At 48.0% G+C, this 14,672-nt stretch overlaps 3 protein-coding genes across 3 annotated transcripts; 2 read left to right on the plus strand and 1 right to left on the minus strand.

Moving 5' to 3' along the window:
• The first annotated feature begins 3,066 nt into the window (after window positions 1-3,066).
• LOC142877270 (bcl-2/adenovirus E1B 19 kDa-interacting protein 2-like protein) lies at window positions 3,067-6,206 on the plus strand. Its single transcript, XM_076011741.1, has 12 exons — window positions 3,067-3,401; window positions 3,584-3,627; window positions 3,713-3,774; window positions 3,935-3,979; window positions 4,085-4,165; window positions 4,409-4,546; window positions 4,634-4,855; window positions 4,947-5,049; window positions 5,170-5,301; window positions 5,609-5,695; window positions 5,880-5,978; window positions 6,056-6,206. Exons 1-12 carry the CDS (start codon window positions 3,342-3,344, stop codon window positions 6,078-6,080), a joined length of 1,098 nt encoding a protein of 365 aa, XP_075867856.1. The 5' UTR covers window positions 3,067-3,341; the 3' UTR covers window positions 6,081-6,206.
• Window positions 6,207-6,642: 436 nt separating this feature from the next.
• Window positions 6,643-10,663, minus strand: cdc42se1 (CDC42 small effector 1). Its single transcript, XM_076012105.1, has 5 exons — window positions 10,533-10,663; window positions 8,422-8,589; window positions 8,199-8,303; window positions 7,987-8,060; window positions 6,643-7,291 (listed from the first exon to the last, which is right to left on the minus strand). Coding segments are annotated over exons 2-5 (234 nt in total). The 5' UTR covers window positions 8,476-8,589; window positions 10,533-10,663; the 3' UTR covers window positions 6,643-7,290.
• Window positions 10,664-13,175: 2,512 nt separating this feature from the next.
• Window positions 13,176-14,571, plus strand: mllt11 (MLLT11 transcription factor 7 cofactor). Its single transcript, XM_076012104.1, has 3 exons — window positions 13,176-13,330; window positions 13,653-13,810; window positions 14,249-14,571. The coding sequence occupies exons 2-3, from the start codon at window positions 13,661-13,663 to the stop codon at window positions 14,327-14,329; spliced, it is 231 nt and encodes a 76-aa protein (XP_075868219.1). The 5' UTR covers window positions 13,176-13,330; window positions 13,653-13,660; the 3' UTR covers window positions 14,330-14,571.
• The last annotated feature ends 101 nt before the right edge of the window (window positions 14,572-14,672 follow it).

Below are 14,672 nucleotides of genomic sequence, written 5' to 3' on the forward strand. Positions count from 1 at the left end.
CAAAACTCATCTTATTTATTGTCTAGTATTAAGCTTTGCTTGTTCCATATTCAGGTTGAAACAACACTTGTTTGGGTTCATATTAAAAGGTTCACTGTTCTATCTAGAGGATATTACTTTTGTATTTTCATTTGCACATTTTTATTAAAGAGGACTTTTTGTTATATGGACAAACCTGTTCTGTCCTCTTTCCATTTTTTGAGAAAGCCCTGTCATTAATATATAATAAATAATGAATGAATGAATGAATAAATAAATAAATAATCAGTTAATAAATACAACAAAAGACAAAGTGCAACATGGACCGAGGAGGGTGGGCGGTGGTGCGCTACGGACGCCGACGCCAACAACCCGACCAGCGGAGGGACCAGTGGAGAGGAACCACCAGGTAGCTGGACCGTGCCATTTTTGCCCCTTCTCAAAGTAGGTGGAGACACTATCAAAAACCTAACCCTAACCCTAAAAATGAAATAATACTAAAACAAATGTCTGAAAATACTGTAGTGTGTAGAATCCAAGTACAAAAAATTCAAAAGATTACTTCAATCAGTCCGAAACACACCAAAACCCACATCTTATGGTAGCTTAGCATGAGACACAGCTGTTCTAAGCAAAATGTCAACATGTCACCGGTGGAATCGCTCTATGAAAGGAAATTAAATTCAGTCCTTGGTTCGTCTTCCCATTCTGTATTTTCCTCAGTTTAAGATTGAAATGTCAAGAAAACAAGCTTGTTTTAGTTTTTTGTATCACATACAAAAACTAAACAGAAACTTTCCCTCCTTTCGTGTTTTAATTGTAAACTGAAAATGGGAAGAAGAAATGGAAGCCAAATTAAACTGGGAGCAGTGAGTCGTTCAGATCAAACAGACTGGTTTGAACTTGAGTAACCTCAGAGTGATGACATCACGTAGTCATGTGACCCCCGACTGCCACTAAGAGGATTAGAGCTTGGTGGCGGCTAGCGGTAAAGATGGAGCTAAAGGTGTGTGAGAAGCTACTGCTGCTGCTGCTGTTGTTGCTCCACCTACACCTCCTGCAGGGCCACCTGCCCCCCCTCACCACGGCTCACCCGCCCTCACCACAGGTGCATGCTGGGAGAGGTGAGGTAAGGTCAGAGAGGAAGCTGCAGAGCTTCAGTCGACTTCCTGGACTGTGTGGACGCCTGAGGAGACGGCGGGTCACGGTTCTGGTAGGCCCCGCCCACTGCTGATGATGTCATCATGCACAAGGGCTACGCCCCCTGACCCCTGACTGTCTGCCTGTCTGCCTGTCTGTGTTTCAGTGCAACCTGGAAAAGTTCTGCTGGCCTGGGCGGAGCCAGAGTGGGCAGAGCCCTAGGGGGCGGGGCCAAAGTACTTGGGCTGGACAGGTGTGTCTCTGTCCACGAGGCTCCAGGTGTTCACACTTCTACATCCACAGTCTGTGAGGGCGAAGCTCATCCTCATCCACCACAGGGCCTCCTCATCCACAGGATCTCCACCACAGGACCTCCTCCTCCACAGGAACTCCACCACCATAAGACCTCCTCCACCTCAGGACATCCTCCTCCTCAAGAGCTCCACCACCATAGGACCTCCTCCACAGGACCTCCTCCTCCTCAACAGGATCTCCTCCACAGGACCTCCACCTCAGGACCTCCTCCTCCTCAGGACCGACACCACAGGGCCACCTCCTCCTCAGGAACTCCACTACCTTAGGACCTCCACCATAGGACCTCCTCCTCAGGACCTCCACCTTAGGACCTCTCTTAATTTCATTAAATCTCAAACTCTTTCAATCTCTCTTTCCAACTGCCACCATTACTACCAACACTTATTTTTGGTATGTATGGTCAATTGACCTCATATACATAAAATTATACCAGATTTTTTAGTAAAAATAAGCTGAAATTCTGATACTGTAGTTACACTCGGGCATATAAATGGATAGATTACCACAGACTGGTATATGTGAAAATGAAATGAAATCATTTCAAATGTTTGGACCACCACCCAGCACCACCCAGTGGTGGGCGGATCAAATGGACCAGGGAATATCACAGGAGGGAGAAATTGAATAAAATATCCATAATTCAATGCAAGTAGTGATCATCAATTTTATTTGAAGTGAGAGATCAATTTAGCCAAAGCTGCCGAAAACATGTCTTATGTCCATTTTTCTTTTTTTGGACATCCTGCCACCTGGTTGCGCCTAATTACCAATTAACACACAAACACCCACACACACACAGACACACATTCAAATGTTAATGTAAATGTAAATGAAACCTCTGATATTAAAATCCTTCTACCTGACGTGACCCAGGCAGAACAAACGCCCAACATGTCAACAACTTACAGTAGCAGATAGCCTAAAGATGGACTCTAGCGATGACGAGCAACGCCTTTCTTTTTTCTTTTTTCTTTTTTTTTCACCGGAGAGCAGTCCAGACGTTGTTTCTAACCGGATGGAGTGACAGCGGGGACAGCCAATCACACATTATTAGCAAGAAACGGCAGAGCCAATCGAAGAGCTTGGGGGCGGTCTCAAGGGAAACCGGCTTCAGCTCGAGCGGCCGTTTTCCGCTGGGTCCTAGTGCTTGACCCGTCTCCATTTAATATAGCGTAACATTGTTTTTGGACAGTAAAAACTGCGGGGGACCGAAACTGCCTTTTTACAAAGTGGGAGGGGGGAGGGGACATGTCCCCCATGTCCACCCCGCAAATTACCTCCTGAGGAAGAGGAGGTCCTATGGTCCATAGGACCTCCTCCTCCTCAGGACCTCCACCATAGGAACTCCTCCTCCTGAGGACAGAGTTCTGTGTTGATTGATTGATTGATTGATTGATTGATTGATTGATTGATTTATCAGATGGTGCTACCGGGAGGAACCAGCTGTCACAATGTCATGATGGACACAATAAACTGCTTTCACTTCCATATGCTGTGTGTGTGTGTGTGTGTGTGTGTGTGTGTGTGTGTGTGTGTGTGTGTGTGTGTGTGAGTGTGTGTGTGTGTGTTTGTGTGTGTGGCCGAGGAGGAGTGTGTTGTTTACCAGGAAGTTGGTTGTTGTTGGACAGTCTGAAACTCAACTGTGTCTGTTGTTGTGCAGTTGTTGACCTGCCAGTGCAGCTGTGTTTGTGTGTTTTCTAGGATTCATTCAAGTAAAAGAGTTTTAAAAGAGACTCACACACACTCTCACACACACACACTCAAACAGACACACATTAACTCACACTGCAAGCAGAGGCTTGTTGCCACTGACACACCCACACTGTCACACACACACACATACACACACACCACACCTACAGCAGGAGACGGAGCCACACCTCCTACCTGCCAATAGGTCAAAGTCCATGATGACATCCTTGCTCCTCCACTTCCTGTCTGGCTGCAGCAACACTACCTGCCACACCGTGAGTCTCACCTGTCTGTGTGTCTGCCAGTCTGTCTGTCTGTCTCACCTGCCTGTCTGTGTATCTGTCTGTCTGTCTGACCACCAGTGTTGAACTTCCTGCACAGTTTAAAAACTGAAACCACTAGAAAAGCAACTCATGAGTCATTAGTGTGTATGTGAGTTGTGTTGTTGTGTCTCCAGGTAAAGATGTCGTCAGGTAGGACCAGCCCACTAGAGGACACACAGTGAGTGTGACCTCTGACCTTCACATTGGTGTCACCTCCACTGGCCTCAACTCACTGTGTTGTGTTGTGTTGTGTTGTTATGTAGGTTCCCGGTGCAGTTGGAGACGACCACTCAGACTAGCAGCTGTGACTCTGTGGAGCCGACAGGTGGGACCAGCTGGGGGCGCTGTTCTAACCAGTTTTCAACTGGTTCTAACTGGTTCTTACTGGATCTTACTGGTTCTGGTTCTAACTGGTTCCACTAAACTGTGCTGACATGATGTTTCCATCTCCTCCTCCTCCTGCTGAGATCTGATTGGTCCGTCAGATGATTGGCAGCAGAAACCTGCAGCAGAAACCAGCAGCAGACCAGGTACCATCAGCCTCCTCCTCCTCGTCCTCCTTCCTCTTCTTCTCAGAGATGTATCTTCTAGGTGAGCTGTGAAGGCTGTGTTGTGATGTCACTTCCTGTGTGTAGCCCCGCCCACCAGCCTGCCACTGTGCGGCCCGATGAAGAGGAAGGTCCTGGCAGCGCCGGCGCTCAGCGTGGCGCTGCAGGGTGAGAGACAGCTGAAGCAGCACTCATTATCAATCAATCAATCAATCAATCAATCAATCAATCAATAACATCAATCAATCAATCAATAACATTGATCAGTTCAAAGCTGAAGCCTGATTTCTCTCTGATTATGTTTGATTTTTTTTCACTAATGCTAATTTTCACATTTGGTTCGTGTCATTGGCTGATTGAGGTCATGTGATGTGAGGGGGTGTGGCTAACCAGGTCACCTGATATGTTCAGGTGACTCCGCCCCCTCCCCCTCCCCCTCTCTCTCACCGGACGAGGAGGGCGAGCGACTGCAGCTGGACGACCTTGAGACGCCCTCCGACAGCGAGTCACTACACGTGGCCGTGCACGGTCTGGACCTGGGGGTCAGAGGTCAGAGGTCACGCCACCCCTACCACTCCCTCCCTCCCTCCCTGTAGTGACCTTTGACCTGACCCCTCCTCTGCTGTCTTTCCTTAGATGAGCTCCGTCGGCTGGGCGTGTACTCGCGTGAAACCGCTCCCTCTCGACGTGGCCTCGCCCCATCCCTCCCTAGCCCCGCCCCCTCTCTCTCTGGCCCCGCCGCCCTGGGCCAGGAGGATAAAGTGGACCAGCAGGGCACCAGGTGGCGCTGCTTCTCCAGTGGCCAGCGGGTCAACATGAGCCTGTTGGAGCCCTTTGTCAGGGTGCTGTCCCACGGAGGTAGTGACCTCTGACCTCTGACCCTCGAACCTCCTGACCATCTGCTGATCCCCTGATATCTGACCCTCCCTCCCTCTGCTGCCCCTTGCAGGTTACTGCAAGGACGGTGTTGATGACATCATCGTCTTCTCCTCCTGCTACCTGCCAGACACTCACCTGGACGACTACCAGCTCATCATGGAGCACCTCTTCCAGTCAGACACACACTGACACACACTGCACGCACACTGACACACACTGAGACACACGCAGACTCACATATGCAGACTCACATACGCTGTGTTCTCTGAGGCAGTGTTTGTCTCCCCCTGCAGGTTCCTGGTTGCCACTCTGGACTTGATGGTCTCTGAAAGTTACATCATCGTTTTCTTTTGTGCCGATGGAAACAAAGACAAACTGCCCAGAATCAGCTGGCTGAAGGAGTGCTACACAACCATCAACCACAGGTACACAACCATCAACCACAGGTACACAACCATCAACCAAAGGTACACAACGACACAACGACACAACAACACTACACAACACTTATCATCAAAAACCTCCGGAGACTCGCTGACTTCTTACCTCTAACCTCACTTCCTGTCTGCCCCTCACCTTGCTGTTTGTTCAGTCTGTCACTAGCAGGGGCCGTCAGGGTGTCAATATGAAACCACCTTATCAACAAACACAGACACAGACAGTGCAGCGCCTCCTTCTGGAAGGACAGTTGTTGACTGCTGGACCACTTTGTGTGTGTGTGTGTGTGTGCAGGCTGAGGAAGAACCTGAAGCGTCTCTTTGTGGTTCATCCCAACTGGTACATCAGAGCTCTGATCACCATTATCAGGCCCTTCATCAGGTCTGTCACACCTTCATCACCTTCATCATCATCATCACCATCTTCATCGTCGTCTTCTTCTTCTTCATTCTCTGGACCTTCTCCTCCTCCTCTGCTGCTGCTCCTCCTCATCCTCCTCCTTCTCTTCCTGCTCCTCCCCTGCTCCTGCTCGTCCTCCTTCTCCTCCTCCTCTGCTCTTCCTCAGCTCCAAGTTCAGCAGGAAGCTGCAGTTTGTTTCCTCCCTACAGGATCTGTCCCAGCTGATCCCTACTGAGCGCGTGCAAATCCCCCACTGCGTCTCCCAGTGAGTCTTTGACCTGCACACCACCATCCCGACCAGCAGGAGGTGCTCTGACTCTTCCTCTCCTCCTCCTCCTGCAGGTTCGACCAGAGTCTCACCTCCTGAACCTTCTGGAGCCCAAGAGCAAAAATATTTTGTCAATGTTCCTTTTTGTCAGTCATTTTTGGCCAAGAGTCGCTTTACATTTCACCAAAATAAAAGTAATTTTCTTATTTTAACGTCTAAAACTGGGACTTTGATTCATCAGCTGTTTGTTTGTTTCAGTCTTTGACACATTTTGAAAAGGCAAAGTTTAATTTTTTGCTCTTTGAGGTTTTAAAGTCAGAACATTCCATCAAAAAGCTCCTTCAGTGTCAGAAGCAGGAAATGAGGCATCAACATAGACAGGAAGTCACTTCTCTGTCGGCGGGCCGAAAAAATGATCAAGTTTGAGGGAAAAAGTCAAGTCGATAAAATGTGAGTCTGTGTGTGTGTGTGTGTGTGTGTGTGTGTGTGTGTGTGTGTGTGTGTGTGTAGGTGTGAATCAGGAAATGACGGAAGGAAGTGAGGTGGCTGCAAAGGGAACCCAGTAAACAGGAACACACCAGTGTGTGTGTGTGTGTGTGTGTGTGTGTGTGTGTGGACGCTCATTGAGGTGAAACTGAGCTGATTAAAAAAACAGTGAAACTTGTTGAAATGGAAATAAAAACTTTATTGGTCGCTGCAGCGTCACAAACATCAAAGTGACGTCAAACAATAATAAATAGTGAGGCTGAAGTCACATGACAAGCTGGGGGCGCCTGGTCCACCACACGCGCGCGCACACACACACACACTGAGATCTCACACACACACACACGCAGGTCGGTGGACTCATTGGGACTGGTGATGTCATCCTGAGGTCATGTGACCCAGCCTCCTCCACTGGTTGCACTGATGAATGCTGGGAAATACGGTGGTGGTTTTTCCAGTTTGAGTCACTTTTGTAAATACAGACATTCTGTCGTCTATGAACAACAACAAGAGGCTGGAGGGATTGTGGGAAATGTAGTCCAGAGGAATATCCTCATCTCAGAGAGACACCACTGCCCCCAGTGGCCAAAAGGCTGAACACAACTAGGAGGAAAGATGATGAAGTCAAAGCCACACATGGGTCAGAGGTCAGAGGAGCTGCAAGGCATTCTGGGAGAGTCTTCTTCACCCAGCGCAATAGAGGACTGACACCTAGCGGCAGAGGGTGAGGCCTGGAGGGGGAGGGGCTTCGGTCCTCTTCCACCGTCGGGCAGAAGCTCTGTTGATGCTGATTGGTTGGCTGGTCCTCTAGCCAATCAGCTAATCTGGGAGACAAACACATCAGCCAATCAGGTGGTGTGGCGGCAGCTGAAAGAACCAGTGATGGTGCAGGGGAGAGACACGCCTCAAACAGCGGGCTAAAAGCTCCAGCGGTTTTACACTGTTCTTTTCAGGTAGCATTAGCTAGTGTTGGCATTAGCTGGACCGTTCAGCGGGTTACCCATTAAAGCAGCTCTAGGTAACTTTCGGTGGAAATGGCGAAGTGACGAAGTAAACACGCTGCAGCGCGAGTTTATTGATGTGGGAAAATACAAATAGTGGCCAAGCTTATGTGTTGAGGAAAAACACCAATATGAAATGCAAAACAGACATTGACAATAACGTTGTAGCAAACGTTAAACACTTTGATTACTTCGTCTTTCATCGAGGTTACTTATTGGGTTCCATTCCGTCATTTTACAATCTTATGTATTTGTAATAGTAGTATGTAAGATCGCCTCTAAATAAAAGGGTCACGCTTGAAAGTTACACAGTGCAGTTACAGCCGGCACAACCCCCCCCACCCCCCTCTCTCTCTCTCTCGCTGATCCTATTAATCGTTTATCTACCGCGTTACTGAGTTTGGAATCACAATTTTATGGTCGAAAAGTTACCTAGAGCTGCTTTAAGTCAGGGAAGTGTGTGTGTGTGTGTGTGTGTGTGTGTGTGTGTGTGTGTGTGTGTGTGTGTGTGTGTTTACCAGGCTGTTAAGAGGCTGTTTCTGCCGTTTGTTGTCGGGCCTTTAGACCTCATCTGTTCCTGAACCGATCCCGACTACACACACACACACACACACACACACACACACACACACACACACACAATACAAACAACTTTCTATTAATGAGACCAGACAGAGAGACAGTAGGACAGACAGACAGGTGTGTGTGTGTGTGTGTGTGTGTGTCTCACCAGTTGTCCGTCTCCAGTATCTCCAGAGCCGATGTGTGTGAGGTGGATGAAGTTGGTGGGTTCTCCAATCATACTGCGATCAATCCTCCTCCCCCTCTTCCTCTTCTACACACACACACACACACACACACACACACACACACACACACACACACACACACACACACACACAGGGTAAGGGAGTTTTATTTTTGAAGGTTCTAATTCCTGTCATGTGACCCACCGTTGGAGGCTTGGCCGCCACGCAGCAGCCAATCCTGTGCCAGAAGTCACTCATGCTGTGGCTTCCACGGTGGCACCGCCCTGCAGGCTGGAGGAGGGATTGCAGGAACTCTGGAGGAGGAACCCAGGAGCATCCAGGAGGAGAAGAGGAGTGTAGGGATGGAGAGACCTGAGAGAGGGAGAGAGTGAGAGAGAGAGAGAGAGAGAGAGAGAGAAAGGGGGAGAGAGAATGGGGGAAGGGATGGAGCGAGAGGGAGAGAGAGAGAGAAAGAGAGGAAGAGATGAGTGGAAATAATCTGGGTGAAATAATCTGGCATAGTGTTTGTGTCCTCAAGAACCTCTGGAGACTCGTTACTTCAATTAGGGGTTATTAAAGGTCAGCCGCAAGCCCAGACTGAAGACGAAACTCGCACACACACACACACACAACACACGCAAACCCACCGACTCACTCACTCACTTGCTGGCGCGCGCGCACACACACACACACACACACACACACACACACACACACACACACACACACACACACACACACACACACACGCTCAGTGTTCAGTCCCACTTCCTGTTCTGATCCGTCCGCCGCAACTTCCCTCGTTGTGTTAGTCACATGACGCAGGAAGAATGCAGGAAGCCGACGTGTGGATTCATGTTCTTCACACACACACACTGCTGTAGGTGGCGCCGCTAACGCAACTGTGCAATGCAGCGGCTGAAGACTGACAGGATGTGTGTGTGTGTGTGTCTGTGTGTGTGTGCGTGTGCGTGTGTGTGTGTGTGTGTGTGTGTGTGTGTGTGGTGAATATTTCTCTGATGATGTCAGTGTGTGTGGAGGCTGGACAGACACGGTGAGCAGCGACACCCCCCACTGTTGGCTGATGGTACTGCGAGTTTTTGACACCAAAACTTGAACATTTTGCTGTGTTGCTGCACGATATGGTGAGAGGCGAGTGAGGGGCAGAGCTTCAGCAAGACCTCAACAGCATGCAGCAGCTGGAGAGGCCAATAGGGAGACAGCTCCCATCGACCAATCAGCAGCTGGGTGGAGGGCACGCCATTGCTTTTAGCTGAAGAAAAGATTTACTTCCTCACACTCCAATCTACTGGAGTGTATGTGTGAGTGCATGCGTGTGCGTGCATATGTGTGTGTGTGTTCAGGATGGTTCAACACTTCAGTTCAGAGTCCAAACATGGAAAGAAACAGAACTCAGATATTTCTGGGTTTATGAGTCCTATAAAACACACACACACACACACACACACACACACACACACAGCAGCTATAAACAGGCTTCACTTCCTCCAGCTTGATTAAACTACATGGCAGAGAAACAGGATGGTTAATGTTGTTGAATTAGGCTCCGCCCCTCTGAACCAGCTGATCTGAGGGCGGGGCCAAGCTTTTCCTCTTCAACACTTTTATTAGAAAAAGAACCTAACTGCTGCTGGAGCCCCAGCAACTTCCTGTCATTTTGTGTGTGTGTGTGTGTGTGTGTGTGTGTGTGTGTGTGTGTGTGTGTGTGTGTGTGTCGACCGATCTGTAGTTAGCTGGCTGGCTAGCTGTAGCTACTGACAATCCGTCTCCTTTACGGAGACTTTAAATTCCATCTCACTCACAACAGCAACAACACGTTCACAAACAACTCCACTTTAATATTCCGTCTGTTCTGCTTCTCCTCCTTGGCTGAAGTTCGAGCTAAAGACGCGTTAGCCGTATTGACGTTAGCATTAGCGGAGCAAAACACCTTGCGGTACGAGCAGCGCTGCTACCGCCAAGCTGACAGACTGTCGCAAACACCGGTGTTACGGTTCATCCTGTGACTGACGGACTGACGTTCAACAAGTGAAGGTCGCGAACCAGGAGGGGATCAGAAAACAACACAACACCAACCGACTCCCTCTGACACACACACACACACACACACACACACACACACACACACACACACACACACACACACACACACACACACACAGTCCTGAACATTCCTTCTCTCTCACTGAAGTTTTCTTCTATTTTGTTTTCTATGTAGTTGTAGTTCACCGAAAGGCAGCGGTGCGGAGCTGCGGGTGTCTCTGTGTTGTAGGATGGCGAAAGCAGCGACTCACCAGCCGGTCGGTGCGCTCCGGTCCGGGATGACGGTTCCGACCCTCGGACTGAGTCCCAGCGCCGGTCTGAAGTCTGAAGGTGTGGCTGCCTCCTGCTTCCTGCCGCCCGCCCAGCGAGCCCGACGGCCCTGGTCCAGAGGCGCCCCCTGCTGGGCCACTGCGGTATTACAGCCACAGACCTACAGTGGCCTTGCCGCCGCAGCGCAGCGCTCCCTGGAGGCCGCTGTGCTCACATGAACATGGGCGTTAAAAGTGTCAAGAGCCGGTGTAGGTACAGAATTTGTCCGGCCTACGGAATGTGTCCGGGGTCTTACGGCAACACTATTAGGACAAACTACATCGCGGTCGAACGGCAACACTATTAGGACAAACTACATCGCGGTCGAACAGATAGATATTTTGGAAACTGCGTCGCGGTCAAACAACTATTGAATAGATAGAGAGAGTGATAGATAGATAGATAGCATTCTTTGGGATGGCAATAATGGGTAGGAACAAATCTTTTGGGCCAGACAATAATGAAAAACTATTGTGAGCTTAGATAGATGTAGCATTTACTATCTGTCTATCGTTTGTTTGTTCGTTCGTTCGTAGTTTGTCCTAATAGAAATGGTGGACCCCGGACGGATTCCGTAGGCCGGTCAGATTTTGTACCTACACCGGTTGTTGTTATGTCTCCTCCACATCCGGTTGGTTCCGGTCAACTGACGCTGTAACAAAAGTCATGATCAACTGTTTCCTTTTATTGTTACACTAACAGTCAAACGCACACAAAAAAAAACATACAAAAATAGATGATCATGTCAATACACACACACACACAAGTATATTAGATTAGATTGTATATAATATACTACATATATCACATTTCAAAATCATGTAACTAATTACACTATTTTTATTATTATGTTTATAATATTATCATGCACTAGTATTATTATTATTATTATTATTATTATTATTATTATTATTATTATTATTATTAGTTTTACTACTGTTATTGTAATTTCACTGATGTTACCATTCCTACTATTATGGTTGATATTATTTTATATATTTTGCATTCCATTGTTTGCAACTAATTATATTATGTTGTATCATATTAGGGTGACACGGTGGTGCGCTGATGCCTCACAGCAAGAAGGTTGTGGGTTCGATTCCAGGCCTGGGGCCTCTCTGTGTGGAGTTTGCATGTTCTCCCTGTGTCTGCTGGGTTCTCCAGCTTCCTCTCACAGTCCAAAAAGGGACTGATGAAGTGGTGAATTGGAAACTCTGGCTGTGTCTCAATTCAAGGTCTGCATCCTTTGAAGGAAGTGTCCTCCGTCGGAAGGCGGGTCCTCAGAAGGACCTGGACGAGAAAGATGAACCAAACCTAAACCGCCTCCCTGGTAACCCCATGGGACGGTCTCGCCTTCTGAGTATTTCCTGGTTGCGTCACTGCTGTTCCCTACTGCTGGCCAACCCCAGAAGTGATGTTTTTATAGCATGAAGCTAACCATTTGTTCGCCATCCAACAATGGCGTTGGATGTGTAAATAAGTAAAAACCCCACAGTAAAAACTTAATATTTTAAGTGAAATTTGAGTACTTACATTTATATGTTGTGTCTTTGCCGCCATTTCAGCTGACTTCTTTTGACTGAGCAGGAGCAGCAGCAAGCAACATTGCTCGCTAAAAACTGTCTTAAATTGCTTGCATTTAGATGTGCTTTTCACACATCTAAATGATGCCCCAACGTGTTTTAATTAGCAACAGGTAATTTAACCGTTATAAAAGAAGGAATTTAAGTGCCTTATTTGCTTTGTAATTCATATGCACCTCTTAATTTACTTACTGTACTATGGTTTTGTTTCCCTTACAAAATCCCCATTTTCATTTATTTTTATATTGTATTTAATTTTATCTGTGTTCATTATCCTCTTTGAGAATCTGTATTTTCATATTTTCAATAAAGTTCTGTCTAAAAAAAAGCAGCTGCACACAAAGCATCCTAGGATACAAGAGGCTTTTGAAGGGTGAATTTATTCATTCATTTTCTATACCCACGTCTTCCGGGGATCAGGGTCACGGGGGTCTGCTGTAGCCTATCCCAGCTGTCTTAGGGCGAAGGCAGTGTGACACCCGGGACAAGTCGCCAGTTCATCGCAGGGTGGCGAATTTATTGGTGCAATGTTAATGAATTGCGACAGGCCTTGGTGCAGTGTTGTGACATAGCTCGCCTTCAAATGCAAGTTTTGAAGGCTGCAGACCCTGAATTGGGACACAGCCTATGTGTTCCAATTCCCTGCCTTCACCCAGTGACAGCTGGGAGAGGCTCCAGCAAATTCCCCGGAACCCTGAGAACAGGAAGAAGCAGCTAAGGTGGATAGATAGTATTATATTATATTATATTATATTATATTATATTATATTATATTATATAGTAGTTCATAACACTTCAAACACCCTCATCTGTACTTGCCACTTATTTAAGAAATCTTTTCCACTTGTAATTTTGTATAATTGTAAAACTGATATTTTACTGCCACTTTTTTTTATTCTGTTTTCCACTTTCTTTCTTTCTTTCTTTCTTTCTTCACGTGACATGGTGGCAAATCAAATCTTTTGGATATTTTGGATCTTTGGATCTTATTTTGAAAGGTGTGGAAGGACGCGCGGGTATAAATTGAGGCGCGCTTGATGCGCGCACACATCAGAGAGAAGCTGCAGCGTCAGAGGCAGCGGTAGCAGCAGCAGCAGCAGAAGAAGAAGAAGAAGAAGAAGACGAAGAAGAAGAAGAAGCTCGAGGTTTCTGTGAAGGTGAGGAGAACAAACCGAAACTAATCAATCGATCGCGCTGTAATTATGAACTGGCACGCGGACCTGCTGCAGTTCACAATTACAGCGCGCGTGTCGGCCGAAGAGGCGGATGGAGGTGGAGGCACCGCCCCTCCTGATCACTGATCGATTAGCATCATCAGCCGATCAGCTGATCTCACCAGCGGGAACCGTGGGGGGCTTGGAACCGAACCGAACCGCTGATTATGGAGCGAAGCTAAATTGAGCGCGATCCAGTTTCATTTAAAGTCGCTCAATAAATAGAAAGCACGCAGTCACCGTGACGTCTCCGACTCCTCCTCAGACACCGCCATGCAGACGTCCAGCAGCCAATACGACTCCTTCCTCTTCTGGAGGCAGCCAATCCCTGAGCTCGACCTCTCCGAGCTGGAGGAGATGGGCGGGGCCATCAGCCAGCCAGCCAGTAAGAAGCCTGCTGGGCGGGGCCAAGAGGAGGAGGAGGTGAGGAGGCAAGGCGGGGAGGCAAGGCGTGGGGGTGGTGGGACAAGGAGGGGCAGGTAGGTCCAGTAGAACCAGCTGAGCACCAGCAGCAGTTGTAGCTCCTGCTAGCTAGCATCGCTACCATGGAGGGGGCGGAGTTTAACCACTAAGATTACTGCATGGAGCTGCCGTTGTTGATTGATTTGAGGGGACAATTGATGAACATCACAGGAGATGATATCACACACACACACACACACACACACACACACACACACACACACACACACACACACACACACACACACACACACACACAGTAAAGTGAGAAGAGAAGTTTTACTGCATTGAAACACTGTTCTTCATGTACAGTGTGGAAACACTGTGTAGAGGGTTGTGACGTCACTCACCACGAGAGGGAGCGCAGGTCAGGTGACCCGGTCATGTGTGTGTCTGCAGGACGTCCTGACCCAGTTCTCCTCCTTCAACTACTGGAGAGCTCCCATCGCAGACATCCACATCCTGCTGGCCGACCTCTGACCTCTGACACCTGACCCCAGCCAGGCAGGTCACCTGACCCTTACCTGGCTTCAGCCTATGACAGCGGCCCTTGGCATTATTTCATGAGTCACTGCTGGAATGTGATTGGCTGAGACATCGACTCATTGTTTCCCTCCTCACCAATCAATCATTAATTTATTGATTAATTTATTGATTAATTTATTGAACATGTTTGTGCCTTTTTGTTCCTCCATGAAGCCTCATTAAACAGTTGAAACCTGCAGAGTCCCTGGTTCTGGTCCAACAATCACCCACAAGAATGAGCGCTGTGTGTGCGTGTGAGAAATGATCACAATTTTAAACAATTTTTAACAACAAACTT

This window comes from Nelusetta ayraudi, unplaced genomic scaffold, assembly GCF_046127955.1.
Source record: "Nelusetta ayraudi isolate G7.1 ecotype Tasmania unplaced genomic scaffold, CSIRO-AGI_Nayr_v1 ptg000135l, whole genome shotgun sequence".
In the NCBI taxonomy this organism is placed as follows: Eukaryota; Metazoa; Chordata; class Actinopteri; order Tetraodontiformes; family Monacanthidae; genus Nelusetta; species Nelusetta ayraudi.

Coding starts and splice junctions, on each gene's coding strand:
- cdc42se1 (XM_076012105.1), bottom strand. CDS start 8,475: ATGAGTGACTTCTGGCACAGGATTGGCTGCTGCGTGGCGGCCAAGCCT. Junction 8,304..8,421: donor TGGCGGCCAAGCCTCCAACG/GTGGGTCACATG, acceptor GTGTGTGTGTAG/AAGAGGAAGAGGGGGAGGAG. Junction 8,061..8,198: donor ATACTGGAGACGGACAACTG/GTGAGACACACA, acceptor GTGTGTGTGTAG/TCGGGATCGGTTCAGGAACA.
- mllt11 (XM_076012104.1), top strand. CDS start 13,661: ATGCAGACGTCCAGCAGCCAATACGACTCCTTCCTCTTCTGGAGGCAG. Junction 13,811..14,248: donor GGGGCCAAGAGGAGGAGGAG/GTGAGGAGGCAA, acceptor GTGTGTCTGCAG/GACGTCCTGACCCAGTTCTC.
- LOC142877270 (XM_076011741.1), top strand. CDS start 3,342: ATGATGACATCCTTGCTCCTCCACTTCCTGTCTGGCTGCAGCAACACT. Junction 3,980..4,084: donor AGAAACCAGCAGCAGACCAG/GTACCATCAGCC, acceptor TCCTGTGTGTAG/CCCCGCCCACCAGCCTGCCA. Junction 5,050..5,169: donor ATCATGGAGCACCTCTTCCA/GTCAGACACACA, acceptor CTCCCCCTGCAG/GTTCCTGGTTGCCACTCTGG.